The sequence below is a fragment of the Acinonyx jubatus genome, chromosome B4 (assembly GCF_027475565.1).
Source record: "Acinonyx jubatus isolate Ajub_Pintada_27869175 chromosome B4, VMU_Ajub_asm_v1.0, whole genome shotgun sequence".
Taxonomy (NCBI): Eukaryota; Metazoa; Chordata; class Mammalia; order Carnivora; family Felidae; genus Acinonyx; species Acinonyx jubatus.
The window spans coordinates 71,127,797-71,143,759 of NC_069387.1; the positions used below are offsets into that span (position 1 = coordinate 71,127,797).

The window sequence follows — 15,963 nt, forward strand, 5'->3', positions numbered from 1 at the left end:
ATCACTTTTGACACAGTAACCCTGTGAGATAGGCAGAACAGTTATTACATCCATTTTACAGATTAAAACACTGAGGATCTGAGAGATTAAATGATTTGCTCAAGTTACCTACCTAGCAGATGACAAAGCCAGAAATTGACAGCAAATCTGCGTTTCTTGCCATTACTGTGTTCTTCACCAGCTGACGGTAGTACCAACCACTTCACTCACAAATTGAGCGCTATGTTTGAAAAAAATGTTCTGCTACTTAATTAAGATGATTGCAGGGTATTGTCGACACATGGATGTTTACACTTAACTTATGAATTAAAATAGATTTCAGTGCCTCTCCCCTAGAAACCAATGCAAGTCTAGACTATAAAAATCTGCCCTAGATCACACAAAGTAAGACTTAAAGGTAGCAGGAGGGAAGCTGCCTTCTGGCGATGTTGACTCATAAAGGTCACTAGTTAGTGCATATCCTTGGACACTGGATTTAAGGCAAATGCCAGTGATAATACCAGAAGCTAACTATACTCCACAGAGTACAATTGGAAATTCCATTTTCCTTAAGAAATTCTCTTTCACTCACCACACCCCCATCTCTTCTCTCAGTTCTTCTTTTCCACCAACCCATCCTTAATTAAGGACATGACTTTCAAATCTGTCCCTGGGCACAGTTTTTTCCATTGTTTTGGAAAAAATGAATCTTTCATTCTATCCCAATTTCCTGAAGAATCCTTTGAGTCTTGTTAGAGTGACTTACAAAGGGAAGGAAACACATAAAGAATATGAGTTAAAAGGATTACATTTTTAAATTGTTAAAAAGGAGAAGAAAAGAGGAGCTTTTCATGCTTCTCTGTTGGCTGATTCAATCATCTATCTCATCATTCATACACTTATTTATGTATTCATGTCTACCTCTTTCTTTTGGAAAGAGCTGGAGTATTCACTAATTAACATGAATGCTAAAAGGGTTAATAGATTAGAAAAAGGAAATTAGGATCAAGAAAGTGAGGGAAAAGTTATGGAAGTAATCAAGATTAATGTTGTTTTTGTGATTGAGCATTCATTAAATAAGGCTCTTAGCTTTTTGGCTGGCAAGATAAAAGGGAAATGTAACTTAAAATATTTTTTTATAAAATACAGTTATAAAATTTTGATTTTGTTCCTTAGCAGGAAGAAAGCATAACAAATGGTCACTTTTCTAGATTTTCGTTGGTTCTTCTGCTTAAAATGGTCATGCCCTGCATTATGTAACCATCTCTTCCCTTCCCTCTTCCATGTGACTTAAGCAGCGTGCTGACTGGGGCTACTCAACACAGCTTTCCTTCTCTGTGCCATGCTGGCAAGTAAGCTAAGCTAAACTTTTTGCCAAGAAGGCCCCTTGCTTACCTGCTCCTTTGATTCCTGCCTATGGGGCAAATAGAGAGGCCAGTCATCTTATTTTTTCTGCTGGGTCCTTGATCCTCACAAATATGGCAAAAAATGGTAACTTAATGCAGGCCACCTAATTCCCTCTCATAACAGTACAAAGCACATCTCTTGTCTTGAGCTGGGCGACTGGAGTGAACTCGGCATAAGCCATAAACCAGCTTTTTCTTGCTGCTTCTTTCTTTCTTTCTTTCTTTCTTTCTTTTCTTTTCTTTTCTTTTCTTTTCTTTTCTTTTCTTTCTTTTCTTTCTTTTCTTTTCTTTCTTTTCTTTTTTTTTTCTTTCTTCTCTCACTGACAAATAAGCTTCCACTGGCTTTTTCTCAGCATACTAGGACAAAGAATTCACAGGTAGGATTTTTTCTTTCTGGAGTAGGTAGTTAGAGGTGTCAAGGCAAGTAGGGAGGTATCAGATAGAGAGAAGCTTGCAATGATTCCTAAAAGAGTAGGGTTTAACAGAATCTGCAGTAATAGCCCTATAACACACAGAATAGTTTTGCATAAGATTTTTCTTATAATAATTTTCGCTGAGGGTAAGGCATAACATTAAATGACAGTTTTGGTTCCATAAGAGTCAAAACTGAAAGATTTGAAATACTGATCCATCATGGAATGCCAGAACGAGGAGAATAGGCAGAGAGGGGTGTTCCCCAAATGGCCGCTCTTTTATTAATTCTGTCTTCCTTGAGCTGATTTTTGGGAGGAACCATTGGGTAACAGACAGTCCAGGATTATGCTTTCTGATCAGGGTCCAGATAGAGTATTGAGGGGCATTTGTATGCTTTGGAAAACGCATGTACAAGATGATGGTTAGGTGGATATTCTTTTGAAAATAACATAATATTTTGACATAGATGAACATTTACCCACTTGACATCATTATATAAAGGGCAACCAAAAAAGTTACTTAGAGTTTTCCTTAGAAGCAACTTTGAATTTTCCTTGGCAATTGAAGAGTTTGGGTTTTTTTTTTTTTTTTTTTTTTTATCCCATAGCTTCATTTTCTATGCAGTCTTCTTTACTCTATGATCTATTGTAAAGTTGACATTCTGCACATTTGCCACTTTTTCCAGTACGTTTATACTTTATATATAGAGTTTTTAGGAGATGTAAAAATGTTTGCTAGTGAAAAATTAGTAACTAATTGAAGGATTTTCCAATAATCCATATAGGGAGTATTTAAATACTAGCAAAAAAAGAAAAAAAAAGAAATTTAGCAGAATGAGTGAGTGAATAAAGCCTTCTTTGTGTAGGTGTATCATCTATTCATTCATGGTTGTTGTACCCACTGTAACGTCAGCAAAAGCCCCTGTGCATCCTTAATCTAATGGAAACCTCTGTCATTGATGGTAGAAAGCCATAATTGGGTTTGGGGAAGCAGAGCTGTCCTTGGGCAGAGCTGTCTCAGAATAAACCCCAGCAGTGTGCTTTTCTCAACAAGAAAAACAAGAATTCAGTAACCTACCCTCTGACCAGGATGAGATGATGATAAGATGCAAATTGTAAATCTAAAAGTTGCTTTGAGTTCACTGTATTTTTAGAGCTATCCTACTTCAAGTTCACTATGACAGCTTATCGGGAGAGGCCATTATTCAGAAGTCTGATAGAGACTTTAAATGAAGTGGAATCTTAGCAGCTATGCCAATCTCTTTATCATGATGGGGAAAGATTCCATTGGAAAATGCACTGTGATAAATGCGGCAAAGGCTGTTTGCTCTCAAAACAATAAGAAATCCCATCTGTAAGTGTATAGTAGTATCTGCTTTAAAAGAAATTCAGACTAGAGAATACACAAAGCATTACATATTTGCTGAATTCTAGTGAGTAGAAAACATGATTAATTTATATGTCGTTATTGTATTTTCCAGAAATTGTGCATCTTTGACAGTTTTGGAACCCTAGTGTTTGCAGTATTTATGGGAGTATGGGGTAAGTTATTTTCCTTTTTTTTTTTCCAGTTTACTTTTTACATCTTAACATTAAAAGAAACAAACCTGAGATCTTATAGGCATCTAATTTAATAGCATTTCACAGTTTTATATAAGCTATCAAAGTAACCTACTTTTAGGACCTTGGATTCCCCAAGCTTCAGCTCCCTTAGAGCTCCATTTACAACTCTAAAGACCAATGTATGAATTACTGCATAAAAAACTACTTGACAATATGGTTACTTAAAACACACATTTATTATTTCTCATGATTCTCTACATCAGCTGGGATGTTCTCCAGTCACATGCTGGCTCAGCTGATATCTGCAGTAAGCTAGCAGCTCCGCTGGGGTAGATGGTCTGGCAGTCGCCAGTCTGGTTTGGTCTATGGGGTTCAGCTGGGCTGGCTAGTCTTGATCTACATGGTGTCTCATCCTCCAGTGAGGGTTCTTCACATGGTGGTTTTAGGGTTCCAAAGAGAAGCAAGAGAGGGCAAACCCCAATACACAGACATTTTTTGAGTCTGTTGATGCATCAAGTTTGTGAATGTCCCATCAGCCAAAGTAGGTCATGGCCAACCCAACAACAATGTGAGGAGGTCAGAGGACTGACTGTCCAAGGACTTGGATACAGGGAGACATGGTTCATTGGGAGCTATTATTGTAATAGTCCCCATAGCTGTGATCCACCCTGACTTTCATGGGGTTGGGGTTTTGGGGGAAGCCACAACACAGAGATTACAGGTAAGCTTTCTTCTTTATACTCTTTTATATGAGTGAGTATTTAATAAGTATATGTTACTATTATAATAGTAAATAATAATAATAAACTATTTAATAAATATAGTCCTAAAGAATATAATTCTTCTGTAGGTGCTTTAACACTGTAGTTGTATTATTTACTTTGAATAGCATCATTAATATAATGAGGCAATTACCATTTTCTTTAAATGCAGACATTTAAATGTTTAATTGACATACATGTTCTACCATAGAAGAAAAAAATTCCATTTTCACAGACAAATGTGCTTCCAGTTTTATTGTGTAAGTCAAGGGGGAGCTAGAGCTCAGGTTATATAGATAGCTGGGAGAGGAACATGACTCGGGTCTCTTAGTCTTGAGAAGACGACACATGAACACATGCAGCTCACGAAACAGTTCTTCCTCAGTGTCCTCGAGAGCGTTTTGCTTTCACAGTGGTTATGCCTATTAGAAGTCACCAAATGGATCCCAGAACAGATGATCCAATAGTTCCGGGCACTGTTTACAGATTAGTTGCCGCTCCTGGGGAAAGTAAACTATAAGATGGCCAAACTTACCTACAAAGTTATTGTCCTGCAGACATTTACCTATGTTTTGGCTACAGACCAAACACTAGCTAATATTTGACACATAGAATAAAGATCAAATTCGTGCATCAAGATCCTCTTTACCCCTCCATTGTAAAATATGTTTCTTTTGGGGCACCTGGATGGCTCAGTTGGTTAAGCGTCTGACTTCGGTTCAGGTCATGATCTCGTGGTCTGTGAGTTGGAGCCGTGCGCTGGGCACTGTGCTGGCAGCTCGGAGCCTGGAGCCTGCTTCAGACTCTGTGTCTCAGTCTCTCAGCCTCTCCCTGCTCACGCTCTGTCTCTCTCTCCCTCTCTCTCAAAAATAAATAAATGCTAAAAAAATAAGTTTTTTTAAATATGTCACTTTTATCCTCCCCCTAGTAAGAGCAGAGGTACCGAACACCTGGGTGATGGTCCTTTTAACAAACCAGCACTGATTTGTAAAGTATAAAATTCTGACACATCTGTTGAACTCCATACATATCCTAATGCATGTTGACAGCCCTAATTTAGAAATACATTGTAAATAAGGCAAAAATTTATAAATTAATCTTGGCACTGCAAAGATAAACCTCAAATTTCCTAGCTGACTTTGCTTTCTGTGACCATCAACTCCACCATGTTTGTAGAACTGACTTAAGCATATTCAGCTGACTTTATTTCATCAGATTTTAGGATGCAGAAAACATTTCAACACTGCTTGTAGCAGCATATGTGCATCTTTAAGGATATGTATGTATGATGAAGTCTTTATTTTTAAAGTGTATCATATTGCTTTTCCTGTTACCTCTGCCCTTATGATAACCGCTGCTGTGAACCTTGTTACGGGAAATCAGAAATTGCAGAACCAAAGAGGCAGGAGGACCATGTGAAGTCTTTTATATCACTACCATTCATATTCCTCTAGCATCTCTTGTGTGCCCAGGTCTATTAGAGTATTGTTAGTAGTTTTGGCTCCCTCAGAATTCTAAAAGTTGAGGGCTGTAAGCCTTTTGTAGTAAATGTAGCACCAACCATATACTTACCTGAAAAACGTCCACCCTTTTATGCCAAGCCAGCCCACCCGTTCATACTGACTCGGAGTCCTAAACCCATGGCGGAAGTACCAGTTGCTAACATATCCGCTCCTCCTCATTCCTTATTGCTCCTTACCTCCTTCCATTGGATTCTCCCTGGCTCCAGGCTCTTGGCTGCATGGCTGCAGTTTTTAATTTTCACCTTGGAGTCTTGGGCTGGGCCTAGTGATCTCCAGAAAAACACCAGACACTTGGCTTATGGGGGGGCTGGGGAGTCAGGAAGGCATTTTATCCTAACCTGCTACACTTGGGCATCAGGAAACAGCTATAGCCAGTTAGTTCAAGAACTCACTCTACTGTTCCCACTACATCCACACCAGCACAATAATGCCGCTCCTGCAGCCATCTCTGCCTCCATTCAACTCTGTTTCGGATTTAAGTGACACATAAATGCATCTGATGGGCATTTTATAAAATCATATCAGGAACCCCAGCTGCAAGAAAGTCTGAAGCCATGTGGTTTTTAATCTAGTCTTAGTTAGGAAGTTGGAATAGAGGCTGAGCAAAGCTCATCTATCTTACTACCTTTGTGAGTAAAGAGATCTAACTCATTTCAAGGCCTCATAAAATATCCTTGCTCTCCAGCAGTAAATGTCTAGTGACTAGAACACTACCACGTGCTACAGTGTACCCCTTGTCCTTGGACACCGCTGGATGGCACCACCAGTGCTGTATATGGCTCTCTTCTTCATGTGATGCATACTTTTCTTTAGATGTAGTAATACCTTGATTAAGAGGACAAGCTGTTCTTGCTTCCCAAGGTCCTAGGCAGCCTTCCCTCTTCTCCATTACATGTTGATGTAAGAGCCCTGTGTCTCTCTAATCAATAAGTGCCTCATGGTGTGTGGTTTGCCAGAGAACATAGGTGCAGTGCTCCCCGCCAGAGGAAGAGCGATCCAAAGACACAGGACAGGAAATTCCTTTCTGACATCATGCACAGTCACCCGAGGCCCTGGTGCTCTGGGCTCCCCAGCAATGTGCATCAGCAGTGCTGTGGCCCATGAGCAGTCTAAAACCTTGAGTGGTTATTATACGTTACCAAAGTCTCCATGGGCCCTGAGAACTAATGCCCAAGGGTTTTGTAGACTTTACCCTCCAATGTCCCGCCTAGCTAAGGAGCAGGCAGCTTGAGGCAATACCACATGGTGAGGAAGCAGAGCTTGGGTTCTGGAGCCAAGAATGCCTGGGTTTGATTCCTGCCTCCAAAACTGTAACCTCGGGCAAGTATTTTAACCTTTCTGTGCCTCTCTCTCTTTGTGTCTAAAATGAGGAGAGTGATAGTTACCGTAGAGGGGTGTGAGGGCTTTTACCTATGTCATTAAGTTCATAACAGCCCTGTGAGGTAGGTCTTCTTGCCCCCCATTTTACAGAAAGGGAAGGGGGGGGGCTCAGAAAGTTGGAACATTTTGACCAGGAGTCACACATCTGATAATTGTCAGAACCAGAATTTGAACTTGATTCCAACATCTGGGTTATTTCTGCTCTCACTCATTGTACTGGAAAATTAGTAAAGTTAAAACAAACACCGCTGGGAGGTGAGTGCTTTCCCGATTTCGGTTGTCTTCACCACTGGGGAGTGTTCAGTTCATGCCACTAGCAGCCACTTCCCAGGGTCTCCTTCTTTATCTCTGGCTGCCCACCTGAGATCTGCAGGATGTCAGGCCAGTTTCTCTCTGCTCTCCACTCTGGCGATTCTCAACTCTGACTGATGTTAGACCTTTGAGACAAAACAAAACACAATGTTCATGCCCCTATTCTAGTCCAATATAATCAGAAACTCAGGGATGGTGCCTGGGCTCACTGTTGTTTTTTTTAAAGCTCCTAAGTGCTTCTCATGTGCAGCCAGGATGGGACCCACCCCTCTACACCTCATTTAGTGATCTCATCCATGCCTGGCCTCAGTTACTACTATAAAAAGTATCCGGTTCAGGGGCACCTGTGTGGCTCAGTCAGTTAAGCATCCGACTCTTGATTTCAGCTCAGGTCATGATCCCATGGTTCGTGAGTTTGAGTCCTTCATCAGGCTCTGCGCTGACAGTGTGGAGTCTGCTTACGAGTCTCTCTTTCTCTCTCCTTCTCCCTGCTCACATTCTCTCTCTTTCAAAATAAATAAACTTAAAAAAAAAAGTTCCTGGCATACCTTAGATCTTTCTCCCAAGTTGTAGACTTTTACATACCTACTAGACATCTTTTCTGTGGCCCAGGGGCACCTGGTTAGAACCAAACTTGTTGCCTTCTTGGACTCACTCCTCTTATAGCCCTTCGCATTGTGGGGTATGGCACTAGAATTTAGGACATTGCCAAAGCCAGAAACATGGCTGGCATCCTAGACCTCTTCCTTCCCTTTACATACCTGCATCTTTCCAACCATTCTTCCTGCCAAATGTGCTGTCTTCTCTCACCTCCCCACCTAAGCAATCAGGTCTCCCTGCCTCTAGTCTCCAGACCACCTGCAATATCCCCTCTTCCTTTAAGTTACAACCTGAACTTCTTTCAAGGCATAGAGTCCTTTGTGATGTGCCCCGGCGATCTCTCCACTGGCTGCCCCAACCTTCCTCATTATACCTTGTACTCACTTCCAGATATTTGCAGTTTCTGGAAAGTATCTGAGTCTCTGGCTTCCTTGCCTGTGCATGCACAGCTCCCAGGGGAGATGACTTTAATATCCAACCTTCACCTGATCGAATCCAAGTCGGTCATCTCAGAGTGGCTGTAGTGGCCCCTTCTCTGGGAGAACCTCAGCTACTCGTTGGTCACTCACCCAGAGCCACCTGTGCTTTTATCCTGACCCCCCCCCCCCGCTAGTCTCTGATAACTATCATTTCACCATCATTCCTACACACCTAAGAGCTCCTTGAAGCACGGCCTGTGTCTTGTTTCTCTTTATTCTCCACACATAAAAATGCTTGTGTGTGGAACAGTGGTAAATCCAGTATTTCTATATAGGAAGAGCTTAGGGGTACCAGTCTGATTGAAAGAAGGACACCTGGGTGGCTCAGTCGGTTGAGTGTCTTGACTTCGGCTCAGGTCATGATCTCATGGTTCATGAGTTCGAGCCCTGCATCGGGCTCTGTGCTGACAGCTGAGAGCCTGGAACCTGCTTCTGATTCTGTGTCTCCCTCTCTCTCTGCCCCTTCCCTGTTTCTCTCTCTCTCTCTCTCTCTCTCTCTCTCTCTCTCTCTCAAAGAATAAATAAACATTAAAAAAATTTTATAAAAAAGAAAGAAGGGTCTATGGGATTTACCCTGAAACTGTATTTTCAATCAACATTTAATGTTGTTTTTATTTAGTATTTTAAGTTTCAGGTCTTAAAAGATGGTAAGGAGTTCTAAAAATTATTTCATATTTCACACAAGATTGAGAAAAGCATCATTTTTGCATATTTAAGAATATTGTTTGAATCCGGGGTGGCTTGGGTGGTGGTAAATAGAGATATAGGGACTACTAAAGTTTCCCCCCCACCAGGCTCTTAGGAAAGAAGAGAGGGAAAGGGATGTAGGGAAGAACAGGCTGAAGGATGGATGGACCATAAACTGTTTTTGAATTATGGCAGTTATTTGTGTTTTTTAGTTGGCAACAACATGCTGGTAGCAGATGTTCTAGCGTTAGACACACTCACGTGCCTTCTGACCATCGTGTTGTTGTTACCTTTCTGGTGGCTATAGTCTGTTTTCACAAGCTGAGTAAATTATCAACATCATCTTTAAAAAAAAAAGTAACTTGTTTTTCTCTTCTAAATCATAGTATCACCTACTAGATTAGGTTTTATTGACCGTGTACAAAGTGTTATGAGTAATTACAATGATTAATAATTCAGGACAGCTTTGTTGACGGTCCCCATGCTCCTGTTCTCTCTCTGTTAGTAACCTTGTTTCTGGAGTTTTGGAAGCGGCGCCAGGCAGAACTGGAGTACGAATGGGACACTGTTGAGTTACAGCAGGAGGAGCAAGCCCGGCCAGAATATGAGGCCCGGTGCACTCACGTGGTGATCAACGAGATCACTCAGGTAAAGTGGACGTTAGGTGGATGCACTCTAGCCTGTTTATTACAGCAGTTCTCAGCTTTGGTGGCATATTGTAATCACCTGGGTACCTTAAAAAATACCGATGCCCGGAACCCATCACTGCGTGCCCTGATGGTACTTGGTGGCCTGGGGTGTGTTCCAGGCACAGGGATTTTTTTAAAGCTTCCCTGGTGATTCTAATGTGCAGCCAAGCCAAAGAAGAATCGCTTAGAACAGTGGACATGGGAGATAAATGTGACCCTTCTTTGTTGTTACCTTTCCCGTGGCTATAGTCTGTTTCCACAAGTTGAGTAAGTTATCAACATCCTCTTTAAAAAAAAAAAAAAAGTAACTTGTTTTTCTCTTTTAAATCGTAGTATCACCTACTAGATTAGGTTTTATTGACCTAATCTAAAGTAAAAGTGGGGGGAAAAAATTAGACCCTGACTTAAAATGTAGAAGAAAAGATGCATTGGTTTGTGTCCTTTCATTCCGGTAAAAAATGCAGAAAAGAAAAATCAGACTCCATGAGCTCGTTGTATAGGGAAGGATGCATTGGATTTTGTGGTTGATTCTCAGTTTTTCACATGCACCTTCATTATTACAGCCCCTTTTTCATCCTAGACCAGCCACCCTTTGTGCTGCACTAAAGCCTCAGCCACTGCTCCACCTTCTGGTTGGGACGCACGCGAGACTGTGCGGCTGTCATCCTCAAGTTGTAGAAAGACTAGAGGAAGAAGGGAAACAGTTGTTGAAGTCCAACTATGTTTAGGCCTGTGCTAGGCATTTTATATAATTGGAAAGGTAAATTCCTTCTGCTACTGCAAAAATAAAAATAAAACAAAGCTATACCTGTCGGTAGAAACATTCCAAAGCCAGTGAAAGATAATTTTTGAGTCATCTGCGTTAGTGCTCTTTTCCATCAACACAGAAAATTTAGAGCTGATTGTTCTTGCAGTCATCAGCATAAGGACAGTCAGTTCTGAGTACGAATAATTCTTGGAAAGAAAATGCTTTTAACAAGAGCATCTGAAAATGTCCCCAAGTATAGATTTTATAAATTGAATCAGAGATTTACAGAAGGCTGACACTAAAAGGGACTGGAGGGAGCAGTTCAACCTCCTCATTTTATAAATGGAAAAAAAATGAGGTTCAGTTATCAACAGAAGGTGACGTTTGTCTTTTACAACATAACAAGCTTCCAGCGATTCCCATTTTGTATAGTTCTCACTGTTTACTATGGAAGAGGATGGGGTCAAACCATGTGCTGTTGAAGGACAGCACATTCAGAAATGAAGGCAGAAACATAAAATTAGATGTTGCAAACACCTTTTAAATAGTAGGGTAGAAAAAGCTTATAATATTGGCAACAGAAAAGGTGCTGAAGAAAGACAATTTGGTAATTTAAAATTGCCAACGAATAAGTTAAATTTCCGTTGAAACATAGCTTGTTAAAAAATTAAAGATGAAGGTTCATTTTTCTTTATCTTTTTTCCTCATTTTACTTTCATTGCTAATGCATACTCAATTAGGCTGTAGTGTGGTAATGAAGTCTTGGGAATGAGACTGCAAATCTAAACAGCAACTTACTAGCCGAATGATCTTCGACAAATTATTTAACTTCTCTGTGCCATAACTTCCTCTATAAAACGGGATTGATAGAGTTGCTTCCTCACACGGTTGTGGTTAGGATTAACTGAGTTAATGTGCAGAACCTACTTAGAATAGTACCTGGCCTAGAGTAAATGTAAGTATTTGTGGCTACTATTATACTATAGCTACTCTTACAATCCAGATAAATCTTGAGAAGTACTGATCTCCAGTCTTAAAAATTAAATATATTCTTATGAGTTATGGAAACTCTTAAAATTCATAGCTATGCCAAATCAATATATAAAGCTCAACCAAGAAACACATAATAGGTACCTAGTATTTGCAGACACCGTGGAACTCACTGTCCTGCATGGGCTCTGTGCCGTCATTGCCACCATTTCTAGAATCTGAGACAAGCTCAGGAATGTAGTTTACAGCTTAGCGTTGTCAGATAGACTCCTGAGCTGAGATCACAGCAGACAAACGGTTCATTGTTCATGCTCACATTTTCAAAAACCATTAAAATGAGCACGTACTTGTTATGTGTATGTTTGAAATCAACAACAACAACAAAATGCAGTTATGAGTAAGGAGGCTGTTTGAAAACTAATTTTTACAAAAATTAAGCTTAGGATTTAGAGACCAATCAGGACAAAAATCATTTCACCAGAGTATACCTTTGATTGACTAAACTTTTTTTTTTTTTTTTTTTTTTTTTTTTTTAGGAAGAAGAGCGTGTGCCCTTCACTACCTGGGGAAAATGTATCCGTATAGCCCTCTGTGCAAGTGCTGTCTTATTCTGGGTAAATCAGTCACAGACTTTTTAATATCTAATTTTAAATATCCTGGAAACTGAAGGCACACTGGAAACTAGTAGTCTGATAGAAGTGTTTCCAGAGAACCACTCAGCCACCATGTGGAACAACTCTCAATATCTATCTGCTCACAGTGGTTCTTTCAGTTCCTTCCACCTCATGTGTTTAGATCAGATCAATGGTTCTGGATTTTCCATTTTCTGCTGAAGAGACCAAATGGGAGGCATTAAGAATTCTAAAATTTTCCAACAGTAATAGCTAAAATAAAATGTCTAGGGATAGCCTTAAAAGGATAATAGGAATTATCAGAGAAAATGTAAAAACTACTGAAAGATACAAAAGAAGACTTAAACAAATTATTGTAGATGAAAAGATAATATGCCTAGATTATCAGGACTTTTGAAATTAATTTGGGGTTTATTATTAATAAAGTCATATTAGTAATATAATAATTAGTAATATATCAAGAATTTTATTGGCTCAAAAATAGCCGAATTAGAAAATAGGACATGAAGCCCAGATATGGGACCTCCTATCATTAACAGTACACAAGAAGGGAGGCATTATAAATCAGTGGGATAAGTAAAGATTATTTAATAAATGGTGATGGAACACTTGTTAGCTACTTGGGAGAGAAAGATGGAAACCATACTATTAACATATATTGTAATTCCAGAAACAATCAAAAGATAACACCATAAACTAGAAATAAATATTGGTGAATATGTAATCTCTCTATATAAAAAGACTTTCTAAACATAACAGCACTGGAAGAAGTTTCAGAGGAAAATATTTAAAGATTTCCACACATCCGGGCATCTTGGTGGCTCAGTCAGTTAAGCATCCTATTTTGGCTCAGGTCATGATCTCATGGTCCATGAGTTTGAGCCCCATATCAGGCACTGTGCTGACAGCCTGCTTCTGATTCTCTCCCTCTCTCTCTGCCTCTCTCCCACTTGCACTTGCTCTCTCTCTCAAAAAAATAAATAAGTAAACATAAAAAAAAAAAACCTTTAAAGATTTCCACACATCAGAAGTGTTCTAAGCTTAAAACAACAGAAGAAATTTTTGTTAACCAATAGGGCAAAGGTTTACTACATTCAATACATAAGAAGTCCAGATCACTTGTAAGATAACACCAAAGATCTCAAGAGCTAAGGAGGCAGAGAACATGAATACCCTTTCACAAAAGAAAAAACACCCTGGCAACTGTCAAGCCTCAATCCTAATTAAATCAGTGCACACTAAAATGAGATACAGTGTTTCACCTATCAAGTGATAAGGCTCAGTGTTTGTGAGGATGAAGTGCAGTCATCAGCTGCTCTCATACCTAAGCTATGAAAATTTTAAGCTGCTTCTGGCCTTCTTAGCAGTATGACAGTAAGTATCAAGAGTCAAAAATATTCATGTGCTTTAATCCACAATTCAGCATGTAAAAATTTTTAATCAGGAACTCTTTCAAAATGGTAAAAGTTAGTAAAGATTAGTTACATACAGATTTATTACTATATATATATATTTATTTATATACATTATTATCCAGTAAAATCCTGGACTGCGAGTAACTTGTTCTGCAAGTGTTCCACAAGATGAGCATACATTTCTAACTTTAACTTGATAAATGAGGGATGTCTTGCATTGTGAGTAGAACGTGATGCCAAACATCACATGATCACAACTGAGCCAATGGTTCTTGAAATTCGCTTCGATATGCAAGTGCTTTGAATTACAGGCACGTTTCTGGAACAAACTATGCTCTCAGACCAAGGTTTTACTGTGTATATATAAAATCTGAGCCAAAATACTCTACTTCTAATCCTTCATACAGTAGAATATAGTGCGGTCATAAGAAAGTATGTCCATAAAAATATTTGACAACATGTGAAAATGTTATGGTTATGATAGGTTTAAGGAAAATACATAAAATAGTTTTTAATATGCAAACAATGCATAGTTCTGAAGGAATTATGCCTGTATATAGTTAGTAGATACATTTTTTCTGTTTCTTTTATTCCTTTATTTAAAAAAAATTTTAATGTTTATTTATTTTGAGATAGAATGCGTGTGTGGGAGGGGCAGAGAGAGAGGGAGAGAGAGAATCCAAAGCAGATTCCACACTGTCAGCACAGAGCCCAATGTGAGGTTCGAACTCACAAAACTGTGAGATCATGACCTGGGCCAACCAAGATCAAGAGTCCGGTGCTTAACCACTGAGCCACCCAGGTGCCCCTATAGTTAGGAGTCTTTCAATTATAGGTGACAGAAAATCAATCTCCAGTTGGTATAAACAACAATGATGACAACAAAATGAACCAATAAATGGTTCCTGTAACTAAAAATCTCGGGTCTGAGGTATGACTTCCATTAAGGATAGATACTGCAGCCCAGATGACAGCAAGGGCTGTGTTTTGTTCTGTCATCATTCTCTGTTCACTGGTCTCCTGGCTTGGTGGGTGTAGGCACTACCTTATAGTCTCAAAATGGCCGCAAGATTCCAGATCTCACATCCCATTCAAAACAAGAGAGGCCTCTGTTAGCAGCTTCCTTTATTGACAAGCAAGCTTCTCTTTCCCATGGACACTAGCAGATCTCTCCTCACATCTCACTGAATTTTATTAAGATATTTCTCAATCCTTGAATCACTTGCTGAGGCCAATAGGATGAGACACCTATTTGCCTCAAACCAATCAGGATCTACCTGTAAACCCTAGGGGAGGAGGGGGTCAATCCAGCCCAAGCCATAGGACTGAAAATGGAGGAGAGATTATTCTCTCAAAGCACAATCTGGGTCTGCTTGTAAGTCTGGGAACAGATTCAGGGCAGCAAACACAACCAGTGTCCACTATAGAGTAATTTCAAATATTCCCTAATAAGCATATATTGAAGTTATAGCCAGCAAGATTTGTAAGGAACTTAAGAATGAAGATTCATAAGGACTTCCTTCTATGAAGAAATACTGAACCTGTCAAGTACCCTGAAGAAGTATGAAAACATACCAAGTTTATAAAAGCTCTGAAAAGAATGAGAATTCATTTCATAAACCATGTAGGAAGCAGTGCCACGTAGAGTTTAGTGTGACTCCAGAGTCTTGGAGTAACTCAGTTCTTTTCACTTATTAGTTGCTTAATTTGGGTCAAAGTCTTATTCTCTGGGTCTCTTTTTCTTTGTAAAAGATACAGTACTACTTACCTCACAGGGCTGTTGAGGATTTTAAAAATATGTGCTGAGTTGAATAGTAAAATTAAAAAGCTCAGCCATTATAATTAATAATTTAAAAATTATTATGGAGATCTTTTAATTTTTTTTAATTAATTTATTTTTTTTTTTTGAGAGAGAGAGAGAGGAAGAGAATCCCAAGCAGGCTCCGCACTGTCCGCACAGACCCCAATGCAGGGCTTAAACCCACAAACCGTGACATCATGACCTGTGCCAAAGTCAGGAGTCAGACACTTAACCGACTGAGCCACCCAGGCACCCCTATGGAGATATATATTTTTTAAATATGTACCATTTAGTGGCGCCTGAGTGGTTCCGTTGGTTGAGCAGCCAATGTTAATTTCAACTCCGGTCATGATCCAGGGTCATGGGATGGAGCCCCATGTCGGGCTCCGTGCTCAGAATGGAACCTGCTTGGCATTCTCTCTCTCTCTCTCTCTCTCTCTCTCTCTCTCTCTCTCACTCTCACTCACTCTCACTCTCTCAAAAAATAAAGTAAAATGTATACACTTTAAATGGCCCGCATTTGTTGTTCTCAGAGAGGAAGACTGGATATACCTTCTCTAATACATTTTCTTCAGCCTTGGCGAA

General features: G+C 39.6%; 1 protein-coding gene across 2 annotated transcripts in view; it reads left to right on the plus strand.

Moving 5' to 3' along the window:
* The window catches only part of ANO6 (anoctamin 6), a 194,512-nt gene that overhangs the window by 146,536 nt on the left and 32,013 nt on the right, over nucleotides 1-15,963 (plus strand). For both annotated transcript variants that reach the window (XM_027035950.2, XM_027035952.2), the window contains 3 exons: nucleotides 3,280-3,340; nucleotides 9,609-9,751; nucleotides 12,067-12,144. In XM_027035950.2, coding sequence (XP_026891751.1) covers nucleotides 3,280-3,340; nucleotides 9,609-9,751; nucleotides 12,067-12,144 — 282 coding nt within the window. The remainder of the gene's footprint in view (nucleotides 1-3,279; nucleotides 3,341-9,608; nucleotides 9,752-12,066; nucleotides 12,145-15,963) is intronic.